The following is an 18,242-nucleotide window of genomic DNA, read 5'->3' as shown; positions in this document are numbered from 1 at the left end:
CCTTTTTTCGCCTGCAACTAAGCATCCGCCAGCTCGCCAAGGAACATTTCATCCAAGGCGTTCGCGAAGAGCCTATCCCAGTATCATCCCCTCCCCATGTCGAAGCCAATGGCATCGCGTTACTTGGCTGTGCCTGAGCTTCGTTTGCCGGAGGGCTTGCTTTAACGTTCACTGCCCCATGCCGCCATTCTCCTGGCGCAAAAACATTCCTTTCGTGGCAGGAGTTGCGGTTTGCATCCGGGAGATGCCCCAGCCGCCTCCCAGGCAGATCAGGTTCGTTTCGTCTGATGGGCTGCCGCAGACGAAGCGGCGGAGAATTAATGCAGCGTCGGTTGTCCCTCATCAGCTGCAACGTAGAGGATGATTTCGAAAGCTAATACGTGCGCAAGTGTAGATGCCGGACATGTAGACGTCGCAAAATCCGGTGCTCGGGTGAACAGCCGGGTATTGAACACTCTATGAAATATCGTTGTTTAGCCCCTTATCTAATGGCCATCCAGTTTGCAAAACATGTTCCGACCACAAATATCCGTGCCTTGGTTACAATGAGTCTGCGAATCTGCCAGCAACAGGCCCCCAATCCTCGCCGCCGGGGGACGGACTGGGAAACCAAGGACACGAAGCATCAAATCGGAGAGATTCGACCGAACGGCCCCGCTCAAGCCCTCTGATCCCAATCCCAGGCTCCAGCCAGACATCACCGGAAGCGTCGACGCCCAAGGAAACCCCGAATCCTCAGGGTCCCAGAGAACAAAGTCAAACCTTGAAAGCCTCCGAGAGCCCTGGCAGCAGTGAGTCTCTAGTTTGTAGTCTTGCATACGGGTAGACCGGACCGCATGCTGATTCTTGAAGGTCATTCGGCCCTGATATCCAGTCGTCGCACGCATGTACCCTACTTCCGGTATTTCGGACCCACGGCAATCGTGCCTGGTTTCAAACAGATGGTTGGTATCTATGATGTGTGGATGGGAGTTATCAGATTTGTAATATTGCATAACACAGGTCGTCCGCGTCCGGGAAACGAAGAAGGGTAATCCATCTACGTCTACAGGTCAGTAACACTCTGCCATAGGATTCACGGTCCCGTAGTTAAAACTACGGTCTAACCACCCGCACAGACTCTGCATCATCCACGCGTAGCCCAAATGTGTCGAAAACCGAACCTCGTTCCTCTATTCATACTGCATCAACTTCAAGTAGCATTCAGTTTTATGACCCGGAAGATCCTCTCCCTAATAGCGAAATAGTTACGCATTTATGCGAAGTTTTCTTTATTCATTTGAGCTGCACTTTTCCATTTTTACAGCGCGATCTCTTCCTTCGAGATTTGGCGGAGAAGCAGCTTGAGCCTGTGATTGTGGATGCGGTGTGTGCACTCGCCGCCCGATTTTCCTTGCACCCGCTCTTAACTACGGGATCAGCAAGCGAAACCAACTATCCTCATCGTGGCGATGTTTTTGCCCAACGCGCAATGTGCGCGGTCGTTGATGCTTTGTCCTGCCCAACGGTATCTGGAGTCCAAGCATGTCTCATGCTTGCTTATGAACAATTCGGATCCAACCACGATAGCGGCCTCTGGATGTACTTAGGGATATCTATCCGAATGGCGCAGGACCTGGGGTTGCAAAAGCTAGAGGGCCTGAAATACAACTATGGACGCCTTGGACTGGCGCCAAAAAGTGTTGGGTCCGGTCAGGCCGGCCGACTTGATGAAGGACAGGCCAGCAATGGCACCAATAACAACGCCCAAATCTCGGGCGATCCAACCAATCTGGATCTTGAACACGCAAAAGAGCGTGAAAGAGTTGATACGTTTTGGAGTCTTTTCCTAGTGGACAGGATCATCTCATCGGGAACTGGTCGACCTGTTACTCTTCGTGACGATGACGTCGAAATATCCTTTCCCTTGCAGTCGGAATCCTCGTTGCCGAACGGGTGGCCAGCTCCTTTCCCTGCCTTGATCAGGATCATCCACCTCTACGGCAGAGTAACCGATCTACTAAATGCTATCAAAGAAATTAACCACGTTACCCCAGAGACGTTAAAACAATTGGCTGGCATGGAAAGCGACCTGACCGGTGCGTGATGTCAGCTTGGGCGTGTGCAACCGGAACTAACAGGAGTGTAGGGATCTACCAAAGATTATCCCCTAAGCTACATTTCAATGCTATAAATTTTCAAAGCTACGTCAAAGTGGGCGAAGGGACCAACTTCATACTGCTACACTCTGTATGCTTTCCCCTTACAATTGTGTTTATCCCACTGACGGTAATATAGTGGTTCCACGCATTGATTGTTCTCGTTCACCAGCCTACCTTGTTACATTCGTTCAGTGGACGGATTCAGCAATTGTTCCCAAATAGCCGCGAGCTCTCCATGTCTTCAGCCAAAACAATAGCCGATATCCTTGCCTTTGCTGAACTGATTGATGCGAAAAGCTTCATTGGAACCCCTTTCACTAGCCAACCGACATATATCGCTGCCTGTGCATTTTTGATGGAAAGTGCTCTGTTTTCAATGCCTTCGTCCCGCTCGCATACTCCTCCATTGGGAGCGGACATGATCGACCAACCTCTAATGATGGTGACGCCGGCGGATGGGGCCGCTGTATCGGGGCAAGGCTCCAATGCAAAGTATAGTCTGTTAGCGGCCGCCGCCAAGGAGAACTATCAGCGCTGCTACAAAGCTTTGCAATCGTTAGTGGCTTACTGGGAAGGAACTAAATATATTCTTACTGTTCTCGATCAGAAGTCAAAAGGCATATGGGATCCTCAACTCTATACAGATGAAGAAATGAATGGTACTGTTGGGCATTCCTCCCTAGGAAACAATCAGTCATCTCAGACATGGCGGAAACTGTCGACATCAAAGGACATTACTCTATCAACGGCGAAACATGAGAAACCGAACGTCATCGACACCAGCAATCAAGCTATAAATAGCGACTCAAAGCTGGGGGGCCCATCCCCGAAGAATACCAGTCAAGGTGAGTTAGAATTTTTTATTCTAGCGGACAGATGTGCTTCTAATACTTTTCTCGTAGCCATTGGATGGGCGCTCACTGGTGCGACCGGTTCCTCGCAACCGAATCTCAGCTTTCTCTACCAAATGCCAAGAACCAGGCCAGACGAAGCAGCGACGTACCTCCCGCCGCAATACGACTCTTATCAGAGCGTGGGAGCCCAAACTAGTCCTCCGACGCCATCATTCTGCTCCTTTTCCGACACGAAGGTTGCATATCAACCTGGGCCTACGCCTAACCCCCCCTCTCAACTAGTCCCAAATCCGTCGCCGAATGCCCCACGATATTCATGCGTGGGACCAGAGGCTATATCGTCTTCGAACCCATCCTTTCCCCTTTCGAGCTCCGAATTTACGAGCCATCATCCCCACACCACCACTTCCCAAAATCCCTTCCAGGATGCGTCTTTGAATACAACGCCGACAAGTTATAGCTACAGTTTAGCCACAGCTATGCGAACCAATCATCGATATTTCACAGATAACTCTTTGAGTGATTATGCTGACCTCGGCGCCAACATACCGAATATGACGATTGAGAGCCAGGACATCGATATGAACACACTTCAAGTCCCAGGCACATTCCCGTTTCCCTTGGACGGGGAATTTATGCCTTGGCTAGAATATTTGCCAGATGATATTCTACAGTACTTTGGAGATCAGACTTAACCGCCCTCTGGTTTTACGGAATCTAGTTCAGCTTTCACGACGGCCTTTTCCAGAACCGAAAATTTTGCCGTTTTAGAATTATGTATTCTGATAACGACCTTCTTCTTATGATTTAGTTATGGAATGACTCTCTGCAACGGTGTTGGGGAGTGGCTTTTTTGAAGCGAATCGGGGAAAGCATTAATCCAAAGGTTCAAAAAGGATATATATATCTTTAGCATGCAGAATATCCTACGCCTACATAGTTAAACTATATAATTGTTAATCAACGCTAAGTAATCAATTGTTGCAATTATTTCCATCGCCACCTGGTCGTTGAAGACGTTTTGTGTCAAGACCAGCCCCCTGACGAAGATCGGTCGTTGTCCCTAGCAACCTGGGTGACCACACCGCAAACAATGCTCGGCTTGTCGAGGATGCACAACACGGGAAGAAATAACACATCATGAATTAAGGAATCCGGCCCAGCGCCCGAAGGTGTTTGTGCTACAGAGTGCAAAGCATCGGAAGGACTCGAGTTTTTTCTGGTTGATCCAGGGTTGCCTCGACGCAGGATTCATCGCTCGACAACAGCGACCAGATCAGCTACCTAGTTAACGGGTCAATGACCTCATGCAAATTCGGCACAACGGGTTTTGCTGAGCTACCTCGCTAAAAAAAAAAAGAGATCGAAGAAACGGCCTTTGGGTTTGCAAATGGAGCAGGCAACGGATAGCCACGATGCCTACTCCCCGCCATCCGACCTTGACACCGGATATTACGGAGCTACTCCAGCAGACGGGGACGATGTGACTTACCCATCTGCGTCAGAGAAGGATTTTACACGGCGTAACGGTGGTTTTGGGGACGAGAACGGCGGAAGAAGATCGCATCGATCGTCGATATCTTCGCTTCCGGGCTCTGTTGTGGTCCATCCTCGCGCCGACACGCTCCATGGCGTGGATGACAGTCCCCCCAGAATGTTGGTGGGAAGTCCATCGAGCTCGAACAAGGTCAAGGCGTATTGTTTCCCTGCGCACGTTCGCGATCGAGACTCGCCCTTTCGACACCCGAGTTCCGTGCGTGCAATGCAGATGGGTGACGAGGATTCAGAGCTGGATGCATTATCGCCATCTGGAAGGACGCTCAAGGCGCGCAAACAACGTGCAGCCCTTCGCGCACAGTCACCTTGCATGTCAGAAATGTCAATGTCGATGCGATCCGGGGTAGCATCGCCTTCATCTTCAACAAAGAAATATTACCGGTCGCCGCACACAAGATCATCGCAGATGATTGTCGAGGAGGAAGCAAAGAAGGAATACCCTCTGGTGCTGCTACATTGCAATTTACTGCCGCCCTCCTTGTCACTACCGCCTCGTCTAGGTACCCCCAGCGCAGAGCTATTACGAGAAGTTCTCCCTGATGTGTACTGGCGGAGATGGAAAGTGCTTGAAGACAGCGTTGTCGGGTCAGGCGTACTCAGGGACCGCGGCGTACTCATCTCTCATCCGCAAGAGGCCTACGATGTGCTTGAGGAAAGGCTGTTGGAGAGCCTTGAGCTGATCAGGCCAAGGTTGGCATACGGCCACTTCTTGGGTGCTGAGGAGGGGAAAAGCGGCAATGAGGATGAGTCTGAACGTGTTGTGGATGCCGGAGAGGGTGCAAAATGCCACGACTGCGGCCAAAAGGTTCTCAAGGATCCGGATGGTGGAGAGAGGAAATGGGAGGTTAGGATCTACGCTGCCAACGGCCTCATGAGAGCCGGGGCGTGGGCTGCGGCATGGAAGGATATGGAAAAGGTTGATGTGGAAGTTGGGTTATGGCTTCCAATGGATGTCAAACGAGAATTAGAGCGCAAGATGCTTGAAGAGGAGACCTTCCGGATGGAGGCTGAGCTTCGGGCTGTTGAGGAAGAAAAGAGGCAAAAGGAAGTGTATGGCGAATCCGGCTGTCCATCACAGGAAGAGATCGATGGGCTGGTAGACCCTTTCGACCCCGACATCTCTGGCGATCAGCACCAGCACCATGGATCGGTTCCGGTACATGACCCGCGCTCGGATATAGGCGTGTTCTCCTATAAAGGGCTCCGAACTATGGACTTCCAAACTGTTACTGCGAAGTACACGCGGCTCCTCCTTCGTGATCCTATTGTGACCTTCGTGGCCGGGGTGATTCTGATACTCGCCATTATTTACGCACCATCGCGAGTCCCAACGACAATAGCCCCAAGTACTGGTCCATCTTCCTCGCCTCATAACGTGGTGACGGTGACCTCATATCAAACGCCTCCCGTATACACGACAACGGTGTTTGCGTCATCGCCAGCGTCAAAAGAGTGGACTCACAGCCCTATAATCCCTGCATTGACAATTGCAAACAACGGCTCACGGCCCTCAGGTGCTCCTATTGTGCCAGCCGCCAAAATCGTTGCGGCTGAACAACCCGCAGAACCGGATTCAGCCTTGGATGTTGGATCCGTCTTGTCGGCTCATAGGAGCCCCGATGATGAGGAGGGGAAATCGATCTCCGCCGTTCCTCCAGCGGCGCCTGTGATGGACCAGCAATCTATGGGACTTTGCTCCCGCTCGGATGGCGCGTCCACAGCGTAGGTTTTGAAGATTTGCTTGAGACGCCGTTTTGAAACTCCCCAGTCCAATTTTGTTAATATCATGAGCCCTATGAATACCCTTATGCCCTTTTTGAACGTAGCTTTGTGATGTAGCAGGCTTCCTGTAACCCCTGCGATGAGTGTTTAGCCCATTTATGCCTTTTTCCCTCTATTTTTGGCTTTGAATTGGATATGTGATCATTATTTGTCAATGAGCAAAGAAATTTCCCGAATACCACTGCTACCTGGACATGCACAAACATCACTATTATCAAGTAATAATAACGCATGCTGGTATGCGAGACTGGACAATCCTCATTACTTCTCTGGACCATAGGCATTCGAAGTCGCATAAGCACATTGAAACCCGCGCCACCGTGACCTCGTTTCGTATGCCTGACTGGTGGACACCAGGTGATTCACCGAACAACTAGGTAGCGGTTACCTGGATAGTCGGGATGTTTTTCAACGCCAGCCGTTGAATGAAGTGGATCATGTCCACAGGCGGATTGTCAGGCCGAAATACTTGTTGAACGAGCCGTTTGGCATCGAACTCGAGGAAATAGCGTCTGGGCTACTCCGCCGTACACAAACTAGCATCATGAGAATAGGTAGTTAAGCTAAGAGCTCGAGCCTTCAGAATCCTTTGCGGAACCTGAGTCTGTATGTGGATAATTTGTCAACCGATGAGTTCGGAATTTCAATAACGCGAGTGTTTCTAGCTTGTTCGGATACCCCGGAGTGCTAAACGGCAGTGCATCGCCGTTGAGATGAGATCCAAAAATAGGATATTGCGTATGGGATCGACAGTTTACAGAGGGAGCATTTTGCTCCAACGCTCTTGGCGGCTGGAGTCGACGGAGCTCAAATCCTCGTATTCTCGGGGGTTTCTCACCTGGAAAAAGGTTGTTTAGGAAAGCTTTCCTATGCGGAGATGTCGCTAACGGCCTTGGAGAAATGATCGTCTGAAACATGCGCATTGGGATCAAGATCTCAGAGCGACCTTTTCGAGCTGGCGAGGCGAAGGAGCCGCAACATACGAAGTATACGAGCCCAGCTATGAGGTATGGTGACCTGAACAGAGACAAGTGGCTTGGTAGAACTTTGCCAGAGTCAAACTCACAGAGTTACCGGATAGAAGATGGCAATGAACCGTGTTGATTCCATGAAAACGGCGAAGCTGATTTAGGGTATAAATACTTTCAAGACCTCCCATCTGGATATGGTGATTCAATCGATCAGTTCCTCACACCCGCTTTCTTTGGACATCCGCTGATACCAAAGCCCAAAAGAGCCTATTTACATATCCCTTCAACCACACAACAAGATGAAGTTTATCTCTCTCCTCCTTGCGGTCTCCTCCGCTGCCCTTGCCGCTCCGGCTCCGGCTCCCGCTCCTGATGCCGGGCTCACAGCTCGACAAAGTGACCTCGTCTACCCATCCGGTACCTTCCGCTACTTCATCAACTCCGGCCGAGTCATCGAGGATCCCCAGGATCAGCTCCTCGTAGTCAAAGACGGGAACCGCGACCACGAATCGAGCACGATCGTCACATTCAATCTCGGTGAAGAGCACAGAGGCCGCACCTGCAAGCTTGTCTTCGACCTCTGGGACCGCGACGTGTCCACCGGCTCGCATCAGATGGACGTGTTTTCCGTCCTGAACCCTCCAGGACAATTCACCGTTGCCAGCATCCCGACCGTCCGTCCGGCGTCCAGCAGGGATAAGCACAAGGGACGCATCGAAGTGCAGAAGCCCGGCAGTGCGAACTGGCTTATGGCGTATGATGGTTACCCTCAGTTCCCTTGTCCTGTCGGGGAGGTGATGGGTATTGAATTTGTTGGCGTGGGTGACCGTGTGGAAATCCGCTGGGATATTGGTGTGACGGGACCGAGAATTCGGCCGCTGTGATTAATGTCAGATGTCAAATAGTTCCAGTATATGGTGGATGAATGCAGATTGAATTCAACAGTGCAACATCCTTTTGTGGATTGATATCTCACTATTTCTTGTGCTTATACAGAGTAGACCTCCATGTCTTCAAGTAAACATTCGAGTGCCTATCAGATGACTAAGCATTAGGAAGAGCATTCCCCCGAACCGACGGCGCTAGGCCCACAGTGGCAAGGCGCCGGTCGGCAGATGCCCGGAACTCGGCGCGGGATTGGCTGTTCGTTTTTTCGCTGTTTTTTTCTCCGAGAATTTGAAGTCAACATCCGCCCCGTCGCTTCTCGTCGTCGTTCTTGTTCGTCCTCGTTTCAACCCCGAACATCTCGTTTCCCCGTCTGCTTTGCTCCCGCACACTCCACTCTTTTCGCCGTGTGTTCATCCTGTCAGCCATGGCCGCCGCTCCCTCGTCAACGAAATTGGACAATGTTGTCCCCAGCATTGCCCCCCCAGCGCCCCAGATGAGCGGGCTTCAGCTCTACTCCCGCTTCGCCTTTGCTGGTGCAGTCTGCTGTTCCGTCACCCACGGAGCTCTCACGCCGGTTGATGTGTAAGTCATTGACCCTACTGTCTCGCGATTGCCAGAGCATGGCGCCGTAGTCTCAAGACATCCCCTACTGCCAGGGGTGCGCCGGGTGTTTCCGCCGCTAACCAACGTCGTGCAGTGTCAAGACCAGAATACAACTCGACCCGGTCACCTACAATAGAGGCATGATTGCTGGTTTCAGGCAGGTCGTTCAGAACGAGGGTGCCGGTGCCCTGATGACCGGCTTCGGTCCCACCGCCGCCGGTTATTTCTTGCAGGGCGCCCTCAAGTTCGGTGGATACGAGTTCTTCAAGAAGCAATCCATCGACATTCTTGGCTACGATACTGCTCGCAATAACCGCACTGCTGTCTATCTCGCCTCCTCTGCGCTCGCTGAATTCTTTGCCGATATCGCCCTTTGCCCTCTGGAAGCCACCCGTATCCGCCTCGTCTCCGAACCGACATTCGCTTCTGGCCTCCTCAGCGGTTTTTCCAAGATCATGAAGAACGAGGGTATCGGTGCTTTCTACTCTGGTTTCGGCCCCATCCTTTTCAAACAGTAAGTGTCATTCACATGGAACGGGATATCAATTATATTGTTGCTAACCACGCCATAGGGTTCCATACACAATGGCCAAGTTTGTCGTCTTCGAAAAGGTCTCCGAGGCCATCTACGGTCAACTGGGCAAGGACACTCTTTCCGACGGAGCTAAGACCGGTGTCAACCTTACATCCGGTCTGATTGCTGGTCTTGCTGCCGCGATTGTTTCTCAGCCTGCCGATACTATGCTCAGCAAGATCAACAAGACCAAGGGATTGCCAGGAGAGAGCACTGTCTCCCGATTGATCAAGATTGCTGGTGAACTCGGATTGAAGGGTTCTTTCAGTGGTCTTGGTGCCCGTCTCTTCTTGGTTGGCTCCATCACCGCTGGTCAATTCGCCATCTACGGTATGCACCCTTCCCTTTTGCTAAAACTGAAACTCTTTTTACTAACTGTCTTTGGCGCGTAGGTGACATTAAGAGAGTCCTCAATGCCACCGGTGGTGTTGAATTGACCAAATAAACAAGCCGCGCGACGGCTTTTTCTGAACGTCTTTGCGACCTCCAACCTCCCAAAGGAAACCGATACGATCCGCCAAGAGTTGCCGTTTCCACATAGAGCTACGATCTCTAAGGATTGTACTCCGTACTTGTTATTTTTATGGCCCCATTGTACAGTACAACTGGACATCTTCATTTCTAATCGGTTTGCGCATCCGAGGGGCTGGTTTGCATTGCATATGGGATAGAGTCTTGTTTTGACAATAGATGCCTTCTTGTGCCCATAAAAGATTTCTTTGTTTTCTCTCATATATTTCTCCTTTATTTGTGTGGCTGGAAGTATTTCTTTAGCAATTAATGAATTTGTCTTTGTTGCCATATCACCGGCCTATCGCTGGACACAGTATTTTGCTGTAGGCCATAATCATCGCTTTAAACGAATATAGTACATGCATTAATAGTTTAAGGGGCCCGGAGGCCTCAGTGATGGGGAAGCAAGCTTTCGGTGAACCAACGAGGCTTATCGTTAGTCAACATTCAAGCTCCAGCCCAAAGTCACTCCGACACGCATCATCCTGCATTTCGAGACCTTGACAAGCGACCGTGAGCGAGCTCAAGCTTGCAATCTGTTACATTCCCCCTCAAGGGCCTATTATTGTGCTTGACCCTACTCCGCTCGTGCCTTCGGACTGGTTGACTCGCGCCGCCAGTCATTTGACTCATTTCCACGCATGGAGACGTCGACGTAGCTGGACCACACGCAACGATGTCGGGCGAGGAATCGAATACAACTGCTGACCTGACTGCGGCTCAGCAGGAAGCGCTGCAAACCTACATCGCAGTGACCAGTCAAGAACCCTCGGACGCGATACCTTTACTACAACGTTCCGAGTGGAATGTCCAGGTGAGTTACTCGCTGTAACGGTGCCAACTGAGCTGCCTCTTCTAATCAGCTTGGTAGATTGCCATCACAAAATTCTTCGATGGCGAAGGCCCTGACCCGCTCGAAGAAGCTCAGGCTTCGACTCCCACACCTGCTCCCCGAGTCCCCCAAAACCTGATGAATGACTTGCCTCGCCCGTCCCCGTTTAGACCACACACCCTGCAACCGGCACCGAGAATATCCACGCAGTCGAGCGAGCCAGCGCCGTTTCGACCTCCTTTTCTCCTGGCGATCATCTTTTCCCCATTCAACTTCCTATATCGAATATTATCGAGCTCCCTCCGTTTGTTTGGAACGCTTTTTCCGTTCTTGCCCCGGATCTTAAACACTTTCGCGGTATCTGCCCTCCAAAGCAGCAAGCGAGGCGCTAGTGGACGGAGAACACTGGGGCCAAAAGACACAGCCGTACGGTTTACACGTGAGTTCGAGGAGGAATATGGGCCAAATACTTTGCCTTGGCTAGATAACGGGTACAACATGGCATTGGAGAAGGCCCATGCGGAGCTGAAGTTTTTACTGGTGGTCCTTTTGTCCCCTGAGCACGACGATACGAATGGTTGGGTCCGCGATACCCTCCTCAACGATGAAGTTCGGGATTTCATCGCTGACTCTAGAAACAATATTTTATTATGGGGCGGCAACGTTCAAGACTCCGAGGCCTACCAAGTCGCAACCTCATTGCGTTGCACCAAATTTCCATTTGCTGCATTAATAGCCCATACCCCAAGCGTCTCGTCCACTGCCATGTCCATCATTGCCCGGATCCCTGGTTTGACGTCCCCATCCGCTTTTCTTGAAAAGGTCCGGACCGCTGTAAACCAAAGCAAGGCTCCTCTTGACCGAGTACGGTCATCTAGAGCAGAGCAACAAGCCACCAGAACACTGCGCGAGCAGCAGGATTCTGCATATGAACGGTCACTCGCCATTGACCGCGAGCGTGCGCGGCAGAGAAGGGAAGCGGAGGCCGAGAAAGCACGATTAGAGCGGGAAGAACAAGAGCGGCAGGCGGCGGCTGAGAAATTTGCTCGAAGCCTCGAGCAATGGAGACAGTGGCGGGCTCAGTCTATTCCCGCCGAGCCGCCGGCGACGGATACGGAATCTATCCGGATCAGCATCCGCCTACCTTCTGGTGAGAGAGTCATTCGTCGATTTCCTGGGAACTCTAATATTGAAGAGCTATACGCATTCGTGGAGTGCTACGAGGTCCTCAAAGCTCAGTATGAAGATGCTGCATCGTCAGCGGCTGAGGTAACTGAGCCGGAAGGGTTTGAGCACAAGTATGGTTTCCGCTTGGTATCGCCCATGCCCCGTGTGGTATACGAAGTAACGACGGGAGGAACGGTCAAAGAACGGGTTGGGAAAGGCGGTAATTTGCTGGTTGAAATTATACAAGACGAAGATGATTCTTCTGCAGAGGAGTAGGATGTCACTTATATACTAAACAGAGTTATAGAGCCTTTGCACGTTGCCGCCCAACGCTGGGCTTTTTCTGGGAGTTGAGGGCGGCAAAAGGAGTTTTAGGTAGCTTGCTTTACGGAATTGCTTCTTGTGACCATACCGTATTAAGAACTGCCTGTTTGTGGGGATTCGTTTCCCATGAATTCGGCATTATCAAGATGCCTAACCCCTGCTGGGCCTATTGAGTGTTCAATTCAGGGGGCATATCTAGGCACTGGGGCCCCTAAGAGCTCCCAAATTTACCCAACACCTCCCTCAAGGGTGGCTAGAAGGCCTAGGCCACTTAATCTCAATCTTATTAGCATTTACCATATTGAGGTGGCGGCCCAAGTACATGAATGCTGCACCTAGTCTCATTTTTCATCCTTAATCTCGCATATGTCAATGAATATACTTGCCCTTTGTCTATGGTGTTCCTTGGGCCTCAAGAAAAATCCCCGGAGAACTTTTCTTAGTCTCTGGTGCGCTTATATAGTGAATTGGAAGAAATCCGGAGCAAGGTGCTTGGTGTAAAACAACACCAAGGGGGTTCTTCAGTTGCATTAAGAGTTGTTGGCCTTTTATGAATCTCTTTGGCCTCGTTCAGACATACAACAAAAGAGATCTACCAACCTGGCCTAGTTCGTAACCTCATTTGTTAACTTCCTCACTACAGAGTATGCTGACTAGAGGCCACTTTGCTCTTGCTGTTGGCCGGGAAATTGATGGGTTGAGATGTTCTCTCACTGCCATAGTTTGTGAGATTCTCTTCTTGTCACATATATGTTTCCTGAAAGCTCACTGACCTTTGGCCTAGGGAGAAAGATACATGAAAAGCTGAACATTCGGGTGAACAAAGCAAACGTTGCAACTCAGCTATCATCAGTTATCAACAGGAATAGGAACCGGGTATGGTCGCGTTCCCTCCGTCCCTAGAATCACGACAACACAATCAGGTCCCAAACCAAGACAACCTGGATTATCAGCCGCAATGCGCTGAAGCGCCGCGAGCCCCGCCGCGCCGCATGGACCTAGGTGGATTCCCTGGGAGGCCAGATCCTCTACGGCCCGATGGGAGTCGAGATCGGACACCGTGGTGCTAGCATTGACTCCATCACGAAGTGTCGGCCAGGCCGTTAGGGAGACGGTGCCGCAGTCGAGGCCGTTCATGATAGTCCCTGTTGTTTTGAATGGTGTCATCTTGCCTGCGATGAGGCTGGTGTGTAGACACGCGGCGGTGTCCGGTTCAACGGTTAGGACGGATACCGGTGGGTCTGCGGCTTTGCAATGGGAGACGACAGCGTGAGCAAGGGAGCCTACTCCAACAGGGGTGATGACAAGTGTCGGGGTGAGAGATTGGTGTGCAAGCTGGGAATCGATCTCCTCCAACATCGTTGAGTAGCCCTCGACGATCCAGGCGGGTATGGTCTCATAGCCTGTAAACGACGTATCCTGGATCAAGATCCCGTTGGGACATCGCTTTGCTTGTTCATTTGCTGTGTGGACAGCCATGTCGTAGTCACCGTCGACAACAATGACGGTACACCCTTCCTCGCTCGCAATGAGGTCCCTGGTGTACTGGCCTAGACATTCAGGAACATAGATCTGCGAATGGATGCCCAATAGCTTCGCCATCCTGGCCACGGCCCGTCCATGATTCCCGTCTGTGGCTGCAAAGAGCTTGATACTTTTTGCTTGGGCCGCGTTGGCAAGCTCCTGCAAAGCCGCTTCGAGCGGGAATTGAAGAAAGTCCACCAAAGCGCGGAATGTTCCCCATGACGCTCCTAGGATTTTAAAGGAGGGAAGGCCAAACCGGCTGCTTTCATCCTTGATGAAGATTCCCTTAACGCCGAGGGATTTGGCAAGATTGCTCAAGGGAACTAGTGGTGATGGGGAGTAGGAGGGGAGCGACTGGTGGAATTGGCGGATGCGGAGAGGACGGGGAGAGCCCGCCTGGGGATTGCAAGATCTTGCGTTGGGATTGATGTAGAGGGGATGGATCGAAGAGGACATTTATGCGATTCTGAGGAGTGGACTGCGCCTCTGCCGGGCATGAAATGAAAGGCGGCGCGATGCGTTTGACATAGTCCACGCCCTTTTGCCCTTGGCGGTTCATCACCAACAGAGTTAACGAACTCCCGAGAGGTGATATCGAACGTAAGATCATGGCCAAGGGCGCTGAATATATTCCCAATTTATTACTGGGGTAGCTCAGATCTAGGAGGTCCTCCTTTCAATCCAGAGTAACGAGGCCGATATTTATAACATGCAATTACAAGGAGGAAGACCAGTAAATTTCATTTTGAAGCGTCTCTATATCTCGTTTCTTTTCGTCGTGAGAATCTTTCTCCGTGTAGTGGAGGAATGCCAAACGTTTGCTAGCCATATTGCCCACTGCCTTACAGGTCCTGACTATATCGCTCAATATGCGCTTCTCGACTGAAAAGACCTGCAACAATGCATCGTCTATACACATCACCGGGCGGGAAAAAAGAATTTACCGTAATAAACGGACCTTTCCCAGCCATCCAATTTGGCTGTTCAATCCATTGAACTGAATAACTTGGCCGACACGGCAACGGTGATTTTTTTGTTTCAAACAACCTCTACCGCCAATCATTCATTCCTCTTCTTGCTGTAGAAAAGGATTCGCTATCTCTTCACTTCCATCAACCGGTGAAATCAAAACCAGTAGAGTTCCTCGGGCCACAATCAGGCCTAACGACCGGGTTGAATCATTGCCCTCGTCATCTGTTACGGCCGTTAGCAGTGCTACTGGAGCTAGCAAACCAATTCACGTACCACGCATGATCTCTTTTACGTCGTCGAGGACGAGATTCATAAGCTGATCGTAGCCCTTTAGCGTGCCGGTGACTGTACTTGAAAAGATTAGACTACCGATATCTCAAGGACACAGCACAGGATTACAGGCGCTGGCAGCTAGCCACAGCGACAGGAGCATGCAGGATACGCGAGCATGATTGATCCACACACCTTCTCGCCCGCCACTGAACTTCACATGGACCTCCTTGTCCATGTACTTGGTAAGATCGAGGATATTCTCCTTCTTCGGCTTCTCCTGTTGCTGTTGCTGGGATCCTGCACCGCCACTACCCGCACCGCCACCTCTCTGCCCGCCGCGCCCTCCGCGCCCTCCGCCGCGGCCTCCACCGCGAGAGAAGCCCCCGCGAAAGGAGCTTCGTTCAGACATTGAAAAAGCTCCGACTCTCGATGAGAATACGGGGACGGGCCCTGGTGTGGATGTTCGGGGTGATTTTTATGACACAACGCAACACGGGGATAGACCTGCTCTGGACAAGGCTGGGATGGTGATTGGATGGGCTGTGATTGAAAACGGAGTCTGTGTGGGAAAAAGGGGAAAATGTTGCTCTCAAATTCGTTGTTTTGCTTCAACTGCACACAGGTCGAAACCGCGGATTGTCTAGTCGTTTTCAGCTCTCTTTTGGTTGAACGGTTTCATATACAGTGTTGTCTGCTTGCGTGATTCCAGATTTGATGGAGCGAGAGTGAGCTAAGCCGCTTTAGGGAGAGACCTGGCCGCTTTAACTAGTGGTAACTCCCGTGTGTCACCGTACGGTCATGATTATATCGTACGGTATGGTTACGGGGTGTCTGGGGCTTGCGTCCGGTAAAAAGAGTGCTTGCTCTCTCGGCTTGACTTACTACTTAGTTTGGGTGTATTGCTGCACATTAATAGACTGTGTTGACTTGATGGTGGCCGCGTGCCTTACAGGCGCGGAACCGTCATCAGCTGGCAACACTATGATTTGGGAGGTAACAATGTCTAGATATAGGCAGCGAATTGTATCGATCCGATATCAAGTAACTATTGCTTTTCGCTTCAGAATTCCCTTTAGACGAAAAAGGCCAGCGCAATGGCACCGATGGTCGCAGCACCAACGGTCAACATCCCCGTCTTTTTAACCCCCTGGTTTGTTAAAAACTTCCCCGATGACCAGACCACGCATTTCACTCCGTTCAAGCAATGAAACACAAATGGCCACGCAATTGTAAACTTCGCCGCTACCTTGGCTGCGAGAGGCAATGCACCGAACGCGGTAGCCATGGAGGCCGCCGAGAGACCCCATCCTAAATACGGGGAGAGAACGTACGCGATGCCAAACAGGTATAGGCCGCCAGAAAATGCCATGCCTGTGAGGCGCTCAAGGGAGGAGAGAACCGCAGAAATTTGCCATTTGTAGATGGCGATATGGGGGGCGACGGGACGCTTGAGGCGCTGAGCGGCGAGGATTTTGCGACTGTCTTCGAGGGTCTTCACTTGAAGACATGCTTTGGTGGATTGAACCCTGCGTGCGTCAGAAGTAGAGAAGTAATGGAAAATAAATCGCGCATCTGCGGGACTTGCCTGACGTGGTTCGCAACGGCGAGGAAGTGGGAGGGCTGACGGGATGCGAGATGAGACAACCGTAGAGGTGATTTTGACACTTGTGTTTATATTCATTAGCGAATTCAAAACATGCCGAGATGCCATTTTTGACTTGGCTGAGAGTGTGGATCCATACGTACATAGTTGTAGAGCCATGGTGTCACACTCTCGGTAACTGGAGCGGTAAGAGACCCAAAGGAGGTTTATCAAGAGCAAAAGAATCCATCCCGGAGAGGAGGATAAAGCGCCTAGCGGTGCGTACTTTTAACTCGTTATTTGTTGGTTAACGACTGACTCGTTTCCCCACGGGCCAAACTGGTAGTTACCTGGTATTGACTGAGTATTTATTGGAAATGGCCATTCTTTCAAGCCAAGCCAATCCCGAAGCCCATGTAGTTGCTAATGAGCAGAACCATGCACGGATGGCCGAGTTTCCAGGCGGGAGGCCGCTTCTGAGTCAAAGTCAGCTCACAGACCCCAACTTTGGCGCGTTTGGCATTGAGAGCCCTGCATGTGGCTCGGCCCCTCAATGTTCTTGGAGGGACATGAAAGGGCTTTGACAAGCTTCAACGTATGAAGCTTAGTCGATCAACTAATGTTCGCCGGCAAGCCTCAGGGTGGCAGGATGTCAATCCCGTCATTATTGCTAGCCTTGACTGATAGGAGTCCATTGCGGCATTTTCGTCGCTTCTATCAAACTGGTCAACCGCGAGTTCGAGATGGTCTGGCCCGCCAGAGGCAGGTGTGACGTGTGGGTTACGCAGCTGCCGGTGTCTCCTGGAGCAACTGGGCGGGAGCCAATAATTGAACATGGCAGCACGGAGGAGTGAGGTCGGATCACATACTCTGTCACACTGTTGGATTGTTGAAGATGGCGAGAAGCAGTCTGGAGAAGTTGATATGATTAGGGTTGGGGAGACACGGGTGGATTGAGTCCATTCCCGGGTCGCTGACAGATTGTGAGCCACAATTCCGCCAGTACAAAATGTGGCTGGAATCTTCACTGCTTTGTCCTCCGTATAACTTATAAACTACTCCGTAGTGGAGACAGGATTGTTTGAATATTTATTTTTTATCGTCACCCTTTTGAGAGCAACGAGAGAGCGCAGGGCAGGATTACGATTCTGATTTCTGAGAAATCACCCTAGTCGGCGACGGGGAAGCATGTCTTGCATTCCGAGGGAGAAGCGGAGAGCGATTGTGGCTGTGTCACGGACGAGGACAGGTTGGGAGGAGCCCTTGCCTCCAGACTTCATGCACGGTTGAAGCGGCAATTTCTGCTGGTAGATATTGGCTCACCCCATCGTAGCCTGGGCAGACTTGCTTGAACTTGGTCGTCGTCATAGACCCATCCTACACAGTCGAGAAGCCGCGAACCACGGAGGAGGTCGTGCTCCGTAAAAGGGAAACCCAGACAAGCAACTCCCAGGTGGCAGAGGATTCAAACCGTCAAGACCGAACATCAAAAGTTACATTGTTTGGTTCGTTGCCAGACAGGGCAGAGCCGTCCCGTCTGAAGCGATGCATGAGAAGAACATCCTGATCGACGATTTCTACCGACGAGGGGTATGCATGGGTGGTGCGAGCTGCATGCCGTAGCCCGCGCTAAACTCGTTCTGGGGAGCGGAAAGGACCGGGCGGGATTTTCTGGATTGAGCCTT

The 18,242-nt window shown here is 51.2% G+C and overlaps 7 protein-coding genes across 7 annotated transcripts; 4 read left to right on the top strand and 3 right to left on the bottom strand.

Moving 5' to 3' along the window:
• Positions 1–178: 178 nt before the first annotated feature.
• On the top strand, positions 179–6,711 carry UREG_07063 (uncharacterized protein; the record flags this gene model as incomplete). Its single annotated transcript, XM_002582244.1, is given in 10 exon segments — positions 179–273; positions 478–791; positions 811–944; positions 1,003–1,051; positions 1,119–2,078; positions 2,129–2,229; positions 2,278–2,986; positions 3,044–3,668; positions 4,358–6,274; positions 6,615–6,711. 10 exon segments carry the CDS (start codon positions 179–181, stop codon positions 6,709–6,711), a joined length of 5,001 nt encoding a protein of 1,666 aa, XP_002582290.1.
• Positions 6,712–7,604: 893 nt separating this feature from the next.
• Positions 7,605–8,189, top strand: UREG_07062 (uncharacterized protein; the record flags this gene model as incomplete). The annotated part of the gene is made up of 1 exon (XM_002582243.1): positions 7,605–8,189. The coding sequence occupies one exon, from the start codon at positions 7,605–7,607 to the stop codon at positions 8,187–8,189; it is 585 nt and encodes a 194-aa protein (XP_002582289.1).
• Positions 8,190–8,617: 428 nt separating this feature from the next.
• UREG_07061 (uncharacterized protein) lies at positions 8,618–9,815 on the top strand (the record flags this gene model as incomplete). Its single annotated transcript, XM_002582242.1, has 4 exons — positions 8,618–8,775; positions 8,891–9,310; positions 9,369–9,700; positions 9,763–9,815. The coding sequence occupies 4 exons, from the start codon at positions 8,618–8,620 to the stop codon at positions 9,813–9,815; spliced, it is 963 nt and encodes a 320-aa protein (XP_002582288.1).
• A 744-nt stretch (positions 9,816–10,559) lies between these two features.
• On the top strand, positions 10,560–12,158 carry UREG_07060 (uncharacterized protein; the record flags this gene model as incomplete). Its single annotated transcript, XM_002582241.1, has 3 exons — positions 10,560–10,697; positions 10,755–11,154; positions 11,200–12,158. 3 exons carry the CDS (start codon positions 10,560–10,562, stop codon positions 12,156–12,158), a joined length of 1,497 nt encoding a protein of 498 aa, XP_002582287.1.
• An 897-nt stretch (positions 12,159–13,055) lies between these two features.
• Positions 13,056–14,186, bottom strand: UREG_07059 (uncharacterized protein; the record flags this gene model as incomplete). The annotated part of the gene is made up of 1 exon (XM_002582240.1): positions 13,056–14,186. One exon carries the CDS (start codon positions 14,184–14,186, stop codon positions 13,056–13,058), a length of 1,131 nt encoding a protein of 376 aa, XP_002582286.1.
• A 607-nt stretch (positions 14,187–14,793) lies between these two features.
• On the bottom strand, positions 14,794–15,384 carry UREG_07058 (uncharacterized protein; the record flags this gene model as incomplete). Its single annotated transcript, XM_002582239.1, has 3 exons — positions 14,794–14,924; positions 14,976–15,047; positions 15,168–15,384. The coding sequence occupies 3 exons, from the start codon at positions 15,382–15,384 to the stop codon at positions 14,794–14,796; spliced, it is 420 nt and encodes a 139-aa protein (XP_002582285.1).
• A 663-nt stretch (positions 15,385–16,047) lies between these two features.
• On the bottom strand, positions 16,048–16,737 carry UREG_07057 (uncharacterized protein; the record flags this gene model as incomplete). The annotated part of the gene is made up of 2 exons (XM_002582238.1): positions 16,048–16,697; positions 16,722–16,737. The coding sequence occupies 2 exons, from the start codon at positions 16,735–16,737 to the stop codon at positions 16,048–16,050; spliced, it is 666 nt and encodes a 221-aa protein (XP_002582284.1).
• Positions 16,738–18,242: the final 1,505 nt, after the last annotated feature.

This window comes from Uncinocarpus reesii, genomic scaffold (assembly GCF_000003515.1).
Source record: "Uncinocarpus reesii 1704 scaffold_5 genomic scaffold, whole genome shotgun sequence".
Lineage (NCBI taxonomy): Eukaryota > Fungi > Ascomycota > Eurotiomycetes > Onygenales > Onygenaceae > Uncinocarpus > Uncinocarpus reesii.
Note: the sequence above shows the minus strand (reverse complement) of the source record. Positions and strands in the feature narration are given on the sequence as shown.